Genomic DNA, 19,917 nt, shown 5'->3' with positions numbered 1-19,917 from the left:
AGTACAACCTATTTCTTTATTGAAACTCTGTGTGACTTTAAATTCTGGCTTATTTATGCCAGGTTAGCAAAGCCCTATCCCCTAACTCCTATCACCTATCCTTGGCTTATAGGCGCCAAGCCTAACGGTTCTATGCTACTTGCCATAGACAGCGAGAGTGGGAAGTTTTGACCCTTGATTCCTGTTTCGACTGGACTTTTAAAAGACCACAAGGGCTACCAAATGTTCCACAGGAGGGTCTGTTAGTTGTCAGAAAAGTTAGAATAGTTTTAGAGCTTAAAGCCTAACAAGTCCTTTGATTTTTCCTTATAGAAAGGGCTGACGATCAGCCAGTATTTAAGGGCAAGGCCCTTGACAGTGGCACTAAAAGATGCCCTAGAGCAGCCTACACAGTAGGGGTAGCACAAGGCAGCCCCTACAGGCAGAAATACTATCGACAGCTGCGGCGGCGGCGATCTCTGCAAGAAGAGAAAGCAGCAAGCAGCTATCTCCAGGCAAAATTAGCAGGTGGCAGGCAGTCAGTGAGGTGAGACAACTTAGCAGTAGCAGCAGCAGTCTGGAGGTCCTCTCTCTTTGTGGGAGCAGTGAGAAAACTGTGGTAAAGAAATTAGTTCCAGCCAGTTAAGGTTAACGGGAGAGTGAGACACTTCTACACTCTACCGAGCCCAATTAAAAAGTGACGGTTAGTCACTAGTGCTGGTGGGAGTGAGGGTGAACATACCTCCGCTAACTAGCGATGGGTAGCTAAACCCTGTTTAACTTTCTGTTTCGACTAGTTTTCAGCTTCGCCAAAATAAATTGCGGAAGGTTTGTATTTTGCGTTGGGACAAACTTTTTTTTGTTTTTATATGATGAAAACCTTTTTGGACACCCTCCTGAGTTATGTGTAAAGGGGTGATTAGATCTTAAATTTTACTAAATTGTCTATTATCCAAAAATTGTAACCTTTTAGTTTTGAATATTGTAGGACAAGTTCTGGAAAATACAGTAAGCCTTTTTTCTAGATTGTCTCTTGAAATACCTAGTCTTTTGTCAGTGCACAGACTTTTACTACATGTTGAAAGCAATGCATCCCATGTCGTAACCTTTTTAAAAATTGTCATAGCATCTTTTCTAAAGTTTAATGGGAATAAAATTTACTTTATAGTTTTTAAACTAATTTTTCAATAACAATCTCATCCTCCTCACATTATCCAATCTAGATAAAAATTCATTACATTTCTGAAATAGCTGTGATGTCCTATCTTTAGAAGGCCAGCTATTAACATTTTCAGAAGTAGAATCAATATATCAATGCCCACAGTACTCTAAACACAATAATTGAGTTAAGATTGAGTTGTATTTGTTCAATCTTAGTTCTGTTAAAATGTAGATATTTGAGCTGAATCAAGTGTTTGCCTGTGGATAATCAAGGTTTTGTGAAGGGATCATGAATTACTAGAAATGTTAAGAAAAGTTTTGGGTGGGAATCTCAAGAAAGTATTATTATGCTTGAACATGATAATTTTAAACAGTATATGAATAATAGTAGCCTTTCAGTTTTTATATTTTCTAATTCAAATATTTTATTATAATCTGGAAATAACCCCTTGTAAATATTATTGTGAAATATCAAATTCAAGAAAAACAGAATTATTAGTTTTGCAGGTACTGTCTAGTACTGTAGTAATGTTACAAGTATAGTATTATGATTATTATTTTATTTGTAATTTATTGTTAGTTGCAAAGTATTAGTAATGTAGCATAACCAGACATCATGAATTAACTTTTCAAGTCTCAATTGCTGGCTACATTGTTTAGAATGTAATTTGTGAGTGTCTAATTAATCTTAATAATACAATTTGAATGTCTCTCTTTGTGGGACCATACTTAAAATTACAAATGGCTAAACACTACAGGATTTGTGATTTAAAATTTTTATATTTCAGTATGTGCACAACCTTGTGTCTACAATGGGAGCCAGAAATTATTGCTATTGCATTGATGTATTTAGCAGGAAAACTAAGTAAATTTGAAGTCTCAGACTGGGTTGGGAGAACACCTAAACAAGAAAAATGGTGGGATATCTATGTGTCTGGAATCACAATTGAACTTCTTGAAGGTAAGCGAAAATTTTCTCAGAAGAGCACTGCTTGTTTTACCATTTTCTAAAGTCCTTGTAATGGATGCCACACACCACGTTACTTAAGTTACTCTCACTATGAAATACTGAAGGTTTATCAAAGTATCCTTTACGTTGCTTGTGGCATAGCATTGAGAAAAAAAAAAAAAATTTATATCTTAATCTGAGATCAAGATGTCTCTAGGTGAATTATAGCAGAGTACTATTTGAAGATGTGAAGATAACATATTTCAGTTTAAAAATATTGTTAATTAGTCTGCTAATGTTACATCATGAAAAATAGATATATAACATGCAATAAAAGAAAATAACTTTTAAACTTAAACTGTAAGTGGTAAACCAGACTGCTTTACCAAGGATGACTTTTTGACCTTCAAGGAATCTCAAGGGGTTGAAAGAAATTGCTGACCACCCGGAACATGTTTGCTATGGCATATTCGCTTTAATTGGTAAGAAAATGTTCAATACAAAAATGCCATAAAACATTGCAAGTACCTTTACCTTAGTTTTGTAAAAGAAAACTACATATATGTGATAAGAGATACAAATAAAAATTAGGAAAAATACCTCAATGACAAGGCAATTGAGTAAATTTGGAAAATATGGTATTTTGAAATTACCGTAATTGATCTCATTGAGGCTTTTGATACAGTTATGCACGAACTGCTACTACATGATGTACGGTGTATCGGCGATGAAGATCAAGCTTTGGAATACCTAAAAACGGATTTTGAGCGAAGCGAAAAATCTATTTTTTGGTGATATAGCCATGTCGTCATGATGGAAGGTTCTTTTAAGTAGCTTCCTAGGGTATATTTGACTACTGTATAGTGATATTCCCAGAGAATTTAACTCAAGGTCTCCAGAATTCTAACTCCTGGCGCGAATATCCTTAATTCCTTGAAGGATATCGTATAATATCAGGGGACGTATTCTTGACACGCCACATAGAAATCTTCACCCCACATAGTGTTTACGCTTCGAGGGGGAAAGTGGCAAAATAAAAGAGGAGCCGTTATTAAGGTTCCCTTCCTCCGTTACTGTTTGAGTACCTAGATGGCGCCATCATCGCCGCCTTGTAGCGTTGAGCAGGTGCTACAGACACAGTATTGGGAGGGATCCTGCCAAGGCCTTTCATAGAAAGGAAGGCAGGTCCATCAGGACGACATGGCTATATCACCCAAAAATAGATTTTTCGCTTCGCTCAAAATCCGTGTTTTGGGCTCAGGCCATGTCGTCCTGATGGAAGTTTACCACAGCATTAATGTATCTGTGGATTTTCCAATTGGGCCTTAACCAAAAGACAATATTTCCTTGGTCGCTTTAAACCTTAGAGACCTATGACGTTACCGTTATACGTCATTGCTTCTAATCATGAATTATGTTAGTGCTTCCTGCCCCCTACAGGGAAGAGTCATACTAGACTCGGGAAAAAGTCTCTAAGTTTGCATATTTCATATGACCAACTTAGCAACAAAAGGGCATACAGGTCTCGCTGTATGCCCCACCAGTCAAAGTTTATATTTTCAAAACTGACAAAGGTTCACATAAGCTACCATAGCATCCAAGGTATATCAGCTCAGCTGTATACCACAAAAGATGAGTTTATATCCATGTCGAAACAAGGTATGCATGGGCAGAAAAGGTTTGTATACATTTAGGAACAAAGTTACTTCAGTTGTTCTATGTTATTATGCAGAATGATAAGGAATAAAAAAGTAATGCTCGTACATAACTTTACTTGTATAGGTTTGGGGCGAAATAAGTTGCAAATAACAATCAGATATTTATTGGCAATCAATAAATAGTAATTCAGCATATATTTCATAATAACATAAAAGATGCAGGTGAATAATAATGATAAACAGAAAATACAGGCCAGACCAGAAATACTTGTTTCATCTGAAAACAAAAGTTCATGCCACTCAATTGAAATACATTTCTGAGAAAGTCTGTCTATTTACACTTGTGTAAAAACACACGGCACTAGTGTTAAGTCTGTTTCTTCACCTTTAGACACTGGAACAGTCCATAATGTCACCTTGATGACATTTCACTTACCATGTTGCACTGTAAGGTGCTAACATGTACACCCTATAGGATTAGTCCCAATTAATTCACTGTTCCTCACAGCACTAAGCGACAGGTTTTAGTACACTACCTGCCGCCACCACATATCTCTTTAATTCTTGCACTTGCTTCGCGTAGTGCTTGAAAAACACTCTCGATGACTTCCATCCAGTATATGAGGGAAGACGCTCGAAATCCATGAACTGAAAAAAATTCTATGACGAAGCAATTTTTCTAGGATCATGACCTGCGGGTGTATTGTCAGGATCCGCTCTGCGAATGAAGTAGGTGATCTTCGCCCTTAGTTGTTTCAGGGATAAGTCTGAGCCCGATGTTTCCCCTTTAAAGAGCTGTCATCCCCTGAAGTCTGAAGTTCTACGAAGATAGACCTTTATACACTCCACTGGACACAGCGAGACATCTTCCTTCAGAGGGCAGATTCTCCAGGAGGGACCCCACCTCCTGGTGGGTAGCTCGTTCTTGGCGAGAAACGTTGGGTTAGGAAAGAGATTCAGTTCTCCCATTTCCGTAAACTGAATATGGCCCTCTTCCTGAGAAAGGGCCACTATCTCACTAACTCTAGCCCCCGAGGCTAGAGCAAACAAGAATATAACTTATTGAGTCAAATCTTTCAGAGAGCAGTTTTCTTTGTCCAACATTGAGACAAAGTGTAATACCATATCCAAGGACCATGAGATGGGTTTCGGAGGTGCTGCAGGCCTAAGCCTAGCACAGGCCCAAGCCTAGCACAGGCCCAAGCCTAGCACAGGCCCAAGCCTAGCACAGGCCCTAAGAATCTTGTTAAAGAGTTCAGTAGAAAAGTCTATTTGGAAAGCGTAAAGCAAAGGTCTAGTCAAGGCAGATTTACTCGTAGTTATCGTGTTGGCTGCTAAACCTTGTCCATGAAGATAAATAAAGAAAGATAAACAGAAATTTGTTGAGATTTCTTTTGGTTTTCTTGCCTTGACAAAAGCAACCTACTTCCTCCAAGACGACTCATATTGCCTTCAGGTAGATTTAGACTTATATTCCTCTAAGAAGTCTATACTTTCTTTCGAGATCCCAAACCTTTTCCTTACTGCTAAGGAGAAAAAATCATGAGATGAAGGTCTTGGGTTTTCCATAATGAAGTGAAGACAGTCGACTTCAGTACTTGTTGAGTCAGAACTGGGTCTGGCAGAGGGACCAGCCTCAGCTTCAATTCCAATACTAGAGGGAACCAATTGCTCTTCTGCCACTTGGGAGCCATTAGGGCTGCCGTTCCCTAAAAGGATCTCAGCTTGTTGAGGACCTTCAACAGAAGGTTGGTTGGAGGGAACAGGTAAACGCATGTCCATCTGTTCCAGTCGAGGGACATGGCGTCCACCGCTGCCGCTAGAAGGTCCTCGTATGGGGCCACAAAACGAGGTAGCTTCTTGTTGTTGCTCATCGCGATGAGGTTGATCTGCAGTTCTAGGACTTGACGTGAGATGAAAGAGAATGATCCTGCATCTAGGGACCATTCTGACTATCGGCGTGAGCCTGGATAGAGCGTCCGCTGTCACATTGCAGAACCCTTGAAGGTGAACTGCTGGTAAGTGCCATCTCTTCTTTTCCGCCAAGCGGAAGATGGCCAACATCACTTGGTTGATTTGGGGTGATCTCGAACCTTGACGATTCAAACATCTCTCTATCACCTCGCTGTCCAGAATCAGTCTTATGTGGACTGAATGGCGAGGGGACAATTTCTTCAAAGTGAACAAGACTGCCATGGCTTCCAAAATGTTGATATGGAAGGTCTTGAATAGAGAGGACCAAGTCCCTTGGACTTTCCGTTGGTGAGAGTGACCTCCCCATCCTTCCTTTGATGCGTCCGTGTGGATGATGACTGAAGGTAGAGGTGGTTGCAAAGGCACGGACCTCTTCAGGTTCTTGGCCTTCGACCATGGCTTGAGAAGTGATCGTAGTCGAGTCGGTATCAGTCTTCTTAGATCTCTTCGAGCGTTTGATGCGTATCTTCTCCAGACTCCTGATGCATCCTTTAGCTGTGCTCTTAGCACTGGGTCTGTCACTGATGCAAACTGAAGGGAGCCCAGCACTCTCTCCTGTTGGCGTCTTGATATCCTGTCGGATTTCAATAGTCTCTTGACAGATTCCGCTATCTCTCTCCGCTTTGATGGAATAGAGAGATGGTGTGACTTCAAGTTCCAATGTATTCCTAGCCATTGAAACTCCTGAGCTGGAGGTAATTGAGACTTTTTGATGTTGATATTGAATCCCAGATGTTCCAGGAACTGGATCACTTTTTTGGATGCTTGCATGCGTTCCGTCTCGGATGCTGCCCACACCAGCCAATCGTCCAGGTAGGCTACCACCTGGACACCTTCTAGGCATAGTTGTTGAACGACTGCATTGCAAGCTTAGTAAAGATCCTTTGGGCTATGTTTAGTCCGAAGGGCATGGCTCTGAAGACGTATTTCTTCTTCTGTAGCCTGAATCCTAGGTAGGAGGAGAGTGGGCAATTGATTGGAATATGCCAATAGGCATCTGCCATGTCTATGGAGACTGTGTACGCCCGTTTTGGCAGCAGGGTCCTTATGTGTTGAAGGGTTAACATCCTGAACTTGTAGTTTTATATGAACTTGTTGAGGGGCGACAAGTTCTTCTTGGGAACACAAAACAGCCTTCCTTCGAATTTGATGGACTTTGCCCTCCTTATCACCCGTTTGCTCAAGAGTTCTCGGGTATATTCTTTCAGGATGGGGGTGGAGTGTTGGAAGAATTGAGAAAATGATGGTGGAGCTGTCCTCCAGCTCCAACCTAGTCCATTCTTGATTAAGCTGTGGGCCCAGGGATCGAAGGTCCAGCGATCCGGAAATGTTTGGAGTCTTCCTCCTACCGGAAGCGTCTCATTTGCTTTGGTTGTCCGGAGGACTTGCCTCCTTGACCGCGTCCTCCCCTACCCCCTCTTCCTCTTGAGGGGCGTCTAGACGAGCCTCTACTTGACCCTCTACCTTTAGGGCGTCTAGACGAGCCTCTACTTGACCCTCTACCTTTAGGGCGTCTAGACGAGCCTCTACTTGACCCTCTTTTGTCTAGACGAGCCTCTACTTGACCCTCTACCTTTAGGGCGAAAGGTAGTGGTCTGCCTCTCATAGGCGGGAGTAAAGGCTGGTGACTGGGTAACCATCTGCTGGGGTACCATCTGTTAGGTGGGTTGCGGTTGTGCCACCATCTGGGGCACCGCGGTCATTGGAAGTTGTTGTTGTTGTCTGGCAGGGCGAGAGGGCAACCTTGGTCTCTTTGTCTTCCTCTTTGGTTGGGGACCCTCATCCAGGAAGACTTCCTCTTAGCCGACATGCCCCACTTTTGGAGAAGATTCCTGTTCTCTGTGGCAACCTTGTCGACTACCTCCTTGACCACTTCACTCGGAAAGAGGTCGTTTCCCCAGATATTGGAAGATATCAGCTTCCTGGATTCGTGCTTCACCGCAGCCGAAGCAAACACGAACTCCCTACATGCTCTTCTAGCCCTAACAAAGCCTTGTAGGTCCTTGACCAGCGTTGCCAAATGTGATTTGGCCACGACCATGAACATGTCTGGGGATCTGTTGTCACTTGCCATTGCCTCCAAGGTAATTTGGAAGGACAGAGATGCGGCAAGCCTTTCCTTTGTCCCTTGCTCCCTACACCAGAGAAAGTCAGACAACTTAGGGAGGTTTTCGCTGAACTGGCATCCAGCAATATCCGCCTCCAATTTCCCAACTGAGAATGTAAGCTGTATTTCCTTCCAGTCTTCGTCGTCCATAGGCAGAGCTAGGGATAAAGGTCTGCACTCCTCAAGTGTAGGGCAAGGTTTCCCAGCCTCTACTGCCTTCATAACTGCCTTAAACCCTTTTTCTGCAAAGGGAAAGGCCAGTTAAGCTGGAGCAAGAAAAGAAGGGTGTTTCTTACTCAGGGCTGGCACTTTAGAATTAGTGAAGCCCCTGTCTTTCAGATGCTTGCCATCAAAGCTTGAGCTTTCCCATGGTCAAGAACTATGACCTCTTTTGGCTATGTCTTGTCCCTTCAGACGGACGAAGCAGTCTGGGTAAGACTCAAAGCTGGGCCAAAAGTCGACATCCTCAATGAAGATCTTCCCGTTTATAATTGGCATGTACTCTGCATGCCTCCAAGGGTTTACTTCTGAACACGAAGGGAGATCCTTCACATTGAGTCTCTTGTGAGACCCACAGGATGCTGTAAGATGGTGTATCTCTTTCCTCAATGCAGCTTCCCTTTCTTCGTTTTGTTTACGAAGACTCTCCATCATCGTCATGAGACTAGCCAGGGCTTTTCCCATTTCGTCAGATGGAGGAGCATAAGACGTAAAGGGCACTGGTTCTGGGGCTGGAACCGATGAAACGGACTCCGATTCGACGTCATCCTCTTCAGTCTCAGGAGCCAAGGTAGACTCCTCTTCTTGACCTTCCGCAAGAAGGTCCTTCTCGGTGTCTTCCGACACCTCTGACATCCTCTCATCTAGATGGGTGTCCTTCATCGCGTCCGAAACATCCGTATCTACGGAAATCTAGACGCAAGGGATCTCAGGTTGAGGCTGTGGTATGACAGCATCCGAAGTTGCCTCAGGGAACAGATAGGCCCACATCCTTTAATTCGGGAGGTAAGGCCCCGTGGTATTCTTCTGGAAGCCACAAACCCATCTGCGCAGCTTACTCCGTGCTGCATCTCTTGACTCTGCTGTCTTGGGGTCATCAAGAGCCTCAGTAACCAAGGCTTTGCATACATTGCAGACCTGGGTGTCCCAGTACTTAAGAGTTCCCTTGGTGATGAAATAGAGAGAGTGCGCCTTGCACTCATGGCCGCAGAAGTCCCAGCTCCTGACGTTGCAGAAGACTCGCGCACATTTAGGGTGGTCCTCCTGTAAAGAGAGGAAAACTAAATGAGTATATGGTAGTTCATCTCACCTGATGAACTATATAAATATTATTATTAATATTTTTATTGTATATAGCTTAGGATAGACAAGCTAGAAAATGATTAGGAAAGACACTTACATGTGTTTCCTGTCCAGCCAATTGCTGTGACCTCCCTCAAAATTAAGGCCTAGGGTTTTCCTATTCAGGAAGCCCAATGGAAGAGTTCTACCCTCTAAGGATAGATAAGTGTAACTTAACACTGACTTCCCAAAGGTTTAATAATGAGGGTCATTTGTAACTGATCACCTATCAGTATATGGAAAGAAATCTTCCTTTCCTTATATAGTATGGTCTCAACAATAGACTGTGCATGGATACACAGGGTATGTTGGAAAATGAACTACTGTATACTTTATACTATAGTCTTCTGTTTGCAGTATTATCTATACTGCAAATATACTGGCCACTGTATAGTCATATACTGTAGTTCTAGCCGGCATGTTGCCGGCAAGGCTAGCACCTGGGGTGGGGGTGGGCGGCAGCTCGCCGGCTGCCGGCGCACTAGTCCAGCCGGCGTCTTGCCGGTCAGGGTAGTGGTCGGCAGCATTAACCCGGCCGACAGCTGCCGGCTAGGTTAGTACCCGGCGGCACTAGCCAAAAGAGAGAGAGAAAGCAAGGAGTGATGGGTGCCTTATTGAATGTGTAACAACAGTAAATAAGGATGTAAGAGCTCAGTCTTACTACCTTCCTCCAGAATGAGGGTTCAAATGGAAGAGGAGAATGTATCATTCAGGTTTCCACCCACACACAAACCATTGCCGGTCTCTGCCGGCCACAGGTCTGTGAATGGCAGTCCAAGAGAGGACTGAAGAACACTCTACAGTAAAGGGATCTCCTGCCGGCAGCCGGCACAGCTTTCCCGGAGCCTTGCGTCCATAAGGGAAAGCTGAGCAACTAAGCTACTACAAGCAGAAGCCCCGGCCGGCCCCACAACCTGCCGGAAAGCGGTGAGATTGTAAGACAACGGGCAAAGGGTTGCAATGGCTAGGCCATCACTAAAGGACAGAGGGGGGGAGGGTCCTGTATGAGGTGTGGAAGGAGCTGACAGGGTTGCCGGTCCATCCACACCTTTAAGAAACTCTGTTTCAGTATCGGTGCCATCCTAGGTGGCAGGCGAATATCTATTCTCCAGCCTAGGGTCTGCCAATACAGTTAAGGGGCCGGCAGCAAGTTTGCCGCCTCCTTTTAACAAAAGAGAAACAGCGTTCCAGTGCTGGCGCCATCCTAGGCGGCAGAAGAATGTCTATTCTTAAGAATAGGGTCTGCGAACACAGGACTAGTCTACTAGACCGCAGGGAGAAGGTGGCAATATCATACAACCCCTTCAGGTGTGGCCTAGGGAGGTCTAGCCTCCTATGCCAGCAGCGTAGTCCGACGGGAATGACTATTCACCCTGCCGGCCGGCTCCCGGCACAAGACAGTATACTCTGAGGTTCTGACCGAAACCCAAAACCTGCTATCTGCGGCTAAGGGAAGGGACAGAAAACCCTAGCCTAGTCCTGCCTGAATGACAACTCGAGGCACGACCAACAAGGGTTGTAGCCTAAGGCTACACTCAGAGGGAAGGAGGGATTACCCTTAAATCTCCACAGGAGACGAGTATTGGAGGGTTGTAGCCTAAGGCTACACTCAGAGGGGAAGAGGGATTACCCTTAAATCTCCACAGGAGACAAGTATTGGTTTATATAATAATTCTAGGAGAAATCTATCTCCGCCTGAATTGATAAAACGATACACGATGGTAACCGGGGAACATGTATGAAAGTATACTAAAGCCACTAGGCTAGTAGCCAAGTGGCGGGCGAGAATCGATTACCTTAATCACCGAAACTCTCTCGTATACTATCTCAGAAGAGTAAAATTTATATGCAATCAATGTATCTTACATATATAAATTGCCTAAATAGCTTTATTTAAATTTAATAACACTAGGAAAGTCTATTATATCATGCATGAAAGTAAACAGAAACACCTAGGCTAGGAAGCCTAGCGTAAGCAAGGTTCGGTTACGTAAATCGCCGAAACTATTACGAATACAATCGGCATAATATAATTAGCTCCTAGCAATGAAGGCTGAATAGCTATAGTAATTCATGCTATTTATACCGGGAAAGTCGCTCTAGCTAACTAAATAGCTCATGCGTTACGATTGACAGCGCCCATGACGCCTACGGTTCAGGCAACAGCTCTTCCACTTAATTTAACCTAATTTTACTGTGAGGCAAGAGCTAAAGTTTATACAATGTAAAGATCAAATACAGTACAGTACTCCACTTTCCAGAGGCAGAAGAGGCTGGAGATTGCATGATAAATCCAATGAGATAAGCGGAAACATGAGAGCGAACAGGAAAATCACCGAGCTAGTAGCGCTACGCTTAAAGGAATAAAACATGGCGGCAACGATGGCGCCATCTAGATGCCCAAGGTAGTAACGGAGGAAGAGTACCTTGATAACGGCTCCCCTTCTATTTTTGCCACTTTCCCCCTCGAAGCGAAAACACTATTCTGGGTGAAGTCTGCTATGTGTCGTATCAAGATATACGTCCCCTGATATTATGAGATATCCTTGAGAGAAATTTTAAGGATATTCGTGCCAGGAGTTAGAATTCTGGAGACCTAAAGGTAAATTCTCTGGGAATATCACTGTAGTCAAATATACCCTAGGAAGCTACTTAAAGGAACCTTCCATCAGGACAACATGGCCTGAGCCCAAAAATAGATTTTTCGCTTTGCTCAAAATCCATTTTTGGGGTTCAGCCATGTCGTCCTGATGGAAGTTTACCAGAGAATTACTTGAAAGTACTATATCTGTGGGTTTATAAGTGCCTTTACTTTGAATGAGTTCCTTATATGGTCTCCTAGACCTTTATATATGACATTACCGTTATTTGTCATATCCACTAAGCTTGGAACTAGCTTAGGGCTTCCTGCCCCCTGCAGGGAAAGTGTCGACTTCGGCTATAAGGATTCAAAGTTTTTATCTCCATAGGGACGGACGGTAAATCTTAGAGATTACCCTTTATCCCTTGGAAATCTGTACACTGATTTAATTTCAAGTTTGGCCCTTCTAGGGTTTAATTAAAACTCTATTATACTTTATTCGTCTGTTACTGAGATAGCAGCAATAGGACACAAATACGTTTAGTATTTTACCTTGTAGCTAAATTATCAATTATAGTTACAATCAGGTATGAATCTGATCCGGCATTGAAAACACATCAGGGTCCATATTTTCTCCTTTTGGGAAAATATGTAATTTCACTGAAATGATGCTACTCACTAGAGATGTGAAACCAAATCTGACTGATTTGTACAGATTTTGGAAATGCATGAACACCGTGATGCAACGATCACTCGGCACTGGTGTTATCGGTCAGATATGCACCTATGTGGAATAGTGTTTTAATCATAGTTGTGATTTGCACTTGAGGGTAAATGTACCCCTGCACCCGATGCACTGGAAAGTCCCAAAGCAGTTCACTGTTCGTCGCAGGCTTAGACGACGGGTTCTTTAGAACTACCCGCCGCCACCACAACTTGTCTTACCTTATGTACTTGCTTCGAATAGTGTTGGAAGAAGTTTCGTGAAGAAGCAATTTTCTTAGGATCATGAACTGCGGGTGAGCTGTCAGGATCCGCTCTGCGAATAAGTAGGTGAACATTGCTCTCATTTATTTTAGGGGTAGATTTTGATCCTGAGGTATCGCCTCGGAAGAGCTGTCCTTCCTTGAAGTTTGAAAATCTAAGAAGATAGACCTTAAGACACCCTAATGGGCATAGGGAGACATCTTCCTTCAGTGGGCATATTCTCCAAGGACCCCACCTCTTGGTGGGCAGCCCATTTTTTGGGAGAAAAGTAGGATTGGGAAAGGATTTAGTTCTCCCTCTTCTGTGAACTGAATATGGCCTTCATCCTTGATAGGGCCAATGTTTCACTAACTCTAGCCCCTGAGGCTATTGCGAACAGAAAATTGACTTTCTGTGTTAGTTACTTTAGAGTACAATCCTCCTTGTTTAGGTTCGAAGCATATTATAAGACTTTGACCAACGACCATGTAATGGGCTTTAGAGGGGTTGTCGGCTTGGGTCTAGTGTATGCTTTGGTACCTTATAAAAGGTTTTGTTTATGAGGTCTGTCTCAAAGGCGTATAGAAGAGGTCTAGTCAAGGCCGACTTACACGTGGTTATTTTAGTGGAAGTCAGGCCTCGTTCAATTAGGTAAAAGAAGAGAGAGACAGAAACCTGTTGAAATTTCTGTTGGTCCCCTTGTTTTCACGAGGGGTGCCCCTTTCTTCCAAGACAATTCACTTTGTCTCCTGGTTGGACTTGACTTGTACTCTACAATGAAGTCGGTCACATTCTTCGAGATCCCGAACTTTTGTTCGCTGTTAGGGCGAAAAAATCCTGAAATGCAGGTTGTTGATTCTCGGGGATGAAATGTAACAGTTGACTTCTGCACCAGTTTTGATAAAGCTGGGTATGGCAGAGGAAATTGCTACAGTTTCAATTCTAGAACTAGTGGAAACCAATTGTTTTTGGGCCAGTTGGGGGCCACTACAGGAGCTGTTCCTTTGCAGGACTTTTAGCAGGAGATTGGTTGGTGGAAGCAGATACGTTCGATTCCATCCAGTCCAGTCAAAAGACATGACGTCTATCGCTACTAGTTCTTGTTGTCGCTCGTTGCGAAGAGGTCGATCTGCAGTTCCGGGACTTTAATCGAGAATAAAGGAGAATGAGTCTGCGTCTAGGGACCATTCTGTCTCTATCGGCTTTCGCCTGGATAGAGCATCCGCCGTTACATCGCGGAACCCTTGAAGGGGAACTGCTTGATAATGACATCTACTCTTCCTTGCTAGGCGGAAGATGGCTAACATCACATGGTTGATGTGAGGTGAACTCGAGCCTTGTCGATTAGACATATTACTATCACCTCATTGTTGAGAGCCAATCTGATGTGGACTGTTCTGCGAGGGGATAGTCTCTTCAATGTCAGGAGGACTGTCATAGCCTCCAAGATGTTGATGTGAAAGTTTTTGAACTGGAATGATCAATTTCTTGCCCTTTCCTTTCATACGGATGGCCTCCCCATTCCTTCAGGGAGGCTTCCATGTATATCGCCACTGATGTTTGTGGTGGTTGCAAGAAAGTTGTCTGTGCTAGGCTCTCATTCATTGACCACGGCCTCAATAGCGTGCGCAATCAGGTCGGTGTCAACCTTGTCGATCTCTTCGAGCGTTTGATGCGTATCTTCTCCAGACTCCTGGCGCATCCTTTCGCTGTGCTTCTTAGCACCGGGTCTGTCACTACTGCGAACCGGAGAGAGCACAGTGCTCTTTCCTGTCGGCATTTTGAAATCCTCTTGTGTTGGATTAATCTCCTGACAGATGCTGCTATTTCTCTCCTCTTCTTTAATAGAATGGAGAGGTGTTGTGACTGCAAGTTCCCATGGATTCCCAACCATTGAAACTTGTGAGCTGGAGAAAAGCGAGACTTCTAACGACTGGTCTTGAGGCCCAGGTGTTCCAGGAAATGGATCACCTTTCCGGCGGCTTGCAGACAAGTAGTCTTGGATGCTGCCCGCACCCGCCAATCGTCCAGGTATGCTACTACCTGTAGTTCTTCGGAGTGTAGGTGCTGGACGATCGTGTCCATCAGTTTTATGAATACCTTTGGGGCTATATTTAGTCCAAAGGGCATGGCTGTGAAAACAAATTTTGTCTTCTGTAGCCTGAATCCTAGGTAAGAGGAGAGGGGGCGACTGACTGGTAGGTGCCAGTAAGCATCTGCCAGGTCTGTTGAGACTATATACGCCCCTTTTTTTGGTAAAAGGGTCCTCATATGTTGCAGTGTAAGTATCCGGAACTTGTTGAGTAGAGGCAAGTCTAGAATGACTCTGGGTCTGTCCAAGTCCTTCTTGGGAACATAAAACAGCCTTCCCTGGAATTTTGATGCACTTCACCTTCCTCATTACCTTCTTATTCAAGAGTTCTGAGGCATATTCTTCCAATAAGGGGAGGGAGTGTTGGAAGAATTTTAGAAAGTTGGGGTGGATTTCGTTCCATTTCCAAACAAGTCCATTCGTAATTTGGCTGTGGACCCAGGGATGGAAGGTCCAACGATCCCGAAAGTGGAAAGTCTGGCTCCTACCTGGAACCTCACATTGTTTGGAGGTTCTTGAGGACATATTTCCGTGACTGCGTCCTCCTCCACCCTTGGGGGAGGATTTCCGGAGGATCCTCTTGTAGGGCCGAAAGGTGGTCAAATGCCTTTCAGGAGAAAGTTAGATGTACTTTCTTCCACTTCTCGCAGGTGGGCATAGCTAGAGATAATGGTTTGCCTTTCTCTAGTATTGGGTAGGGTTTGCCCTCTTCGACTGCCCTCCTGACACAGTCTAGGGCTTTCCCAGAAAGGGGGGGAAGGCTCACGAGGAAGGAGCAATGACGGTTGGATGCTTCTTGTTCAATGCTGAGACTTTGGAGTTATTATATCCAGCCCCTTTCTGGTTCTTGGTAAGGATGACTTGGGCCTTGTCATGTTCGAGGACAATGACTTCCTTCGGTATAGCCTCCTCGCGGGATGTAGGTTCATCTCATAGTCTCACGAAGCAATCAGGGTACGCTGAAAGCTTTGCCAGAATTGAAGCTCTTCAAGGGGATTGGGCCCCAACTTCTAGGAGATATAAAGCTTCCTATTCAACCTGGGCATGTGTTCCGTCTACCCCCAGGGGTTGGTTCGGAACAGTGAGGGAGGTCAGATATTTTAAGGGGCTTAGCAGAGCCCCTGGAAGCGCCAGGGCGTTTCCTACCTCTCTTTGAGATCTTGCTTATTCTCCTCTCGTTCCTTCCGGAACAGTGTCAACATCTGCTGGATCACTTCTAGGAGCGTTTCGCTCCTGCCGAACTGTCTAGCCAGTTGGGGAGTTGCAGTTGAATAGGTTGACGGCATAAGTTAATATGCCAGCACAGTGAGCTGAGGTACCTCAGTTATCATCGAAACAGATCCTTCTTCCTCCGTGGGTGGTTGAACCACTCCTTATTCAGGGCCTTCTTACAGTAGGTCCTGTCTGGTGTCAATGGACGCCTCTGACATCCGATCTTGGTGGATGTCCAAGCCTTGCAGTGCCTGTTGATATCCGTGTCCACCGTCCGTTGGATAGAGGAAGGCTGGACCTGTGCCTGAGGTAAAAACGTATTCAATTGAGTCTTAGGGAACAGTAGGCCCTTCAAAGATTTGTTAGGTAGGTAAGGTCCATGAAAGTTCTTCTAGAAGCCTCATACTCACCTTTGTTTGGTTTCCCTTGCTGTATCCCTTGACTCCGTAGTGTCAGGGATGTCTTTTACAAAGCCGTCGGTCAGCAAGGTCAAGCTATTGGAGTGACCTTTCGGGTCACAGAACCTCAGGGATCCAGATACGATGCGGAAGGGGCATAAGACCTGTACATCATATGCCCACAAAAGTTCTTACTCTTGTGGTTGCAGAACACCACTGTATACTTTGCCATCGGCTCCTCCTGTAAGGGGGAAAAGGGTGAATGAGTACTAGGTTATTTATATTATTGATATAATATATGCTAAAAATACGGGTTCCAGTACCTCAGGGATCCAAATACGATGCAGCGGGGGCATGAGACCTGCACATCTTGTGGCCACAAAAGGCCCTACTTTTGTGGTTACAGAACAGGATTGCATACTTCACCTTGCCCTCCTCCTGTAAGAAAGGAAAGAGTGAAATGAGCGTGGGGTAATTTATCACACTGATAAACATATTCACATGTATTAAATAGTAATCATTACTATTATAATTATAGCTTAGGATAGTAAGCTAGAAAGGAAATAGGAAAGACACATACTGTATCTGTGTTTCGTGTCCAGGCAATTGCTGTTACCTCACTCAATATTAATATTTTAAATTTCCATATTAGGAAAATATAGGGTGGAATAGCTCTAGTACTTAGAGCTGAAGTCAGTGTATACTAACACTAACTCCCCACAAGTAAAATATTAATACTGTAGGGTAAAAATATGTGTTCTGATGATCTAGGATACATCAGAATGTTGAAGGAATGCTTCACCTCAACATTTGCTTAGCGGTCTCAACAATGGACTGTGAAAGGATACACAATGTTGGAAATTCATACTACTGTATGTTATATACTGTAGTTTTCTAACTGCTGTATTTGCTATACTGCAGGAATACTGCCTACTGTATAATCTTATTCTGTAGTTCTGCGGGTATACTACCGTGCTAAGCTAGTACCTGGCGGCACTAGCCGACAGAGAAAGAGAAAGAATGGAGAGAAGGACTACTGTATTATTATAGTTTAGTACAGTAATTAGGGTTGTAGGGACTACTGCCTCTACTGCCTTCTTTCCAGAATGAGGATTCAAATGGAAGGGGCGAGAATGTATTAATTCTAGCTTCCATCCAGCCACAATATCTGTTGCCGGCTGCACTGCCGGCTACAGGGTTTGTGGATGGCAGTCCAAGGAAGGACTGAAGAATACTCAAAGATGTAATGTGTCTCCCACCGACAGCCGTCATGGCCGGCACAACCTTTCCCGGAGCCTTGCTTCCGTTAGTGGAAAGGTCGAAGCGGCAATCTAGCTGCCTTTGTAGGAGCCCGGCCGGCATCGTAATCAGCCAGGCATGCAGGGGGATTGTAGAATACCGGCCACAGGGGTCGTGACAGTAGGGGGAAGGGAAGGGGTCTTATATTTTGCATAGAAAGAAGGCAGCAGGTATGCCTCCTGCTTTCGGCTGCAAATCAAGGAAACATAGTTTCCTTGCCGGTGTCATCTTTGGCGGCAGAGGAATAACGATTCCTTAGCCTAAGACATTGCCGGATATAAGACATGTCTTCTAGTCCCCATCGGTAGTGTTGCCGGCAACAAGACTGAATACTCTGACTTACTGTCGTATTTCAAAGCCGGGATACTCACTGGCAAAGAGGATGGACAGAAACACTATCTCAGTCAGGCCGGAGTACACTACTCTATGGAAAGACGAAAGATAGGGTTGCCGCCTAATGGCGACACTCAGAGGGAAGGAAGGGTTTATCCTTATATCTCTAAAAGAGACGAGTATCGAATTATGATAGTAATTCTAGGATATGTTCTATCTCTGATTGAATTAATAAAACGATACGAGAGGATAAACGGGGATAATGCTACTAAAGTATACTAAAACATGTTAGGCTAGCCTAACCCGAGTCGGGATCTCGGCTACGCTATATCACTGAGGCCCTAACGTATACTATCGAAACGTTTTAACAGAAGAGGCAATATTACATGTGTAAATCTTATCTTCACTAGTATAATTTGCCTAAATAGCTAGAATTCATTATAGCTAAATACCGGGAACGTCGTATTACTAACTAAATAAAGCATATATGGCGTACGACAGCGGTCCAAAATGGCCACCTCCGGTGACGGCTCTGCTCCACTAAACACATCTAAATTATGATAATTTAACTGTGAGAAGGGAGCCAAAAGTTATATACAGGAAAGATTAAATACTCAACTTTCCAGAGGATGAAGATGCTGGAGATTGCATCGTAATAATCCTTGTAATAGTAACAAAACCGAGCGCAGTTGAGAGAAACACCATGCTTAATTAGCTACTACAAAAGGAATAGTTCGGCGGGGTGGTACCGGGAGGGGATCCACCGGGTAACCTTGATAACGGCTCCCCTTCAATTTCGCCACTCTTCCCCCTCAAAGCGAAAACTCTATTCGCGGTGAAGATTGCTGTGTGTCGTATCAGGAAATACGTCCCCTGATATTATGCGATATCCTTAAGAGTTATATTAAGGATACTCGCGCCAGGAGTTAGAATTCATGAGACCTGTGGTCAATTCTCTGGGAGTATCACTGTAGTCAAATATCCCTTAGAAAGCTGCCTAAAGGAACCTTCCATCAGGACGACATGGCTGAGCCCAAAAAATGCAATTGTATTATTATGTGTAATTATGTGTAGTAATTTATTAAGGAGTTATCATAGGTTTTTGGGCCGTAGAACGAATTATACAAATTACAGTGCATTCTTATGGGAATATTTGCTCCAACATACGATTGTTTTAACATACGAAGCAGGTCCCGGAATGAATTAAGATCTTATGTAGAGGTTCCACTGTACCTATAAAAATTAAACCTAAGCACAAATGTATAACCTGAAGATAACAGCATGAACTGAACTGGAATTAACTTGGAGAAAAATTCAACTAGCACTTATACCATAATAAAAAATTTCAATATTTCTTACTGGGCATAGAAAATATGTTTGAAAAGCAAACCTAAATCTTTACCTTGAAACATGTTATCACCAGCAGATTTTCTCATAATTGCCATTCCTCTCCTCGGAATTGTCATTTGTCTGCTCATGCTCGTCACTTGCCAGCTCAGGATCGTCACTTACCAACACCTGACCATCACACCAACTCGCAATCACTGTTTCTCTTTCGCCGCAAAGACGAGGACCTTCCCTCTCGCTAGGACTCACCTGCTCGTATCTCGCATTCAGCTCGTGATCATCGCTTGCCCAATTGTCATGAGGAATTCCACCCCTCTGCTCTGGTTGGCTGTCGTCACCTTCCAGGCTTGCCTCATCAACCCATCGAACCCTCTAAGACCTTGACGAATAAGCCCAGCTCCTTCACAGTTGCGTTTTGCACCCTCACCTAGATCTAGGTTAGCTCCTAGTCTTCCCCCCTTCAAGCAGTTCCGGCATGGCGGACATCCAGTTCCTTTTCTTACCATCCAGAAGGAATCTT

At 44.0% G+C, this 19,917-nt stretch overlaps 1 protein-coding gene across 1 annotated transcript in view; it reads left to right on the top strand.

Moving 5' to 3' along the window:
• The window catches only part of CycK (cyclin K), a 122,616-nt gene that overhangs the window by 90,453 nt on the left and 12,246 nt on the right, over positions 1-19,917 (top strand). The window contains exon 6 of the mRNA XM_068378724.1: positions 1,929-2,101. Coding sequence (XP_068234825.1) covers positions 1,929-2,101 — 173 coding nt within the window. The remainder of the gene's footprint in view (positions 1-1,928; positions 2,102-19,917) is intronic.

This window comes from Palaemon carinicauda, chromosome 8 (genome assembly GCF_036898095.1).
Source record: "Palaemon carinicauda isolate YSFRI2023 chromosome 8, ASM3689809v2, whole genome shotgun sequence".
In the NCBI taxonomy this organism is placed as follows: domain Eukaryota; kingdom Metazoa; phylum Arthropoda; class Malacostraca; order Decapoda; family Palaemonidae; genus Palaemon; species Palaemon carinicauda.
The sequence above is the reverse complement of the archived record's forward strand: the minus strand, read 5'-3'. Positions and strand labels throughout refer to the sequence as shown.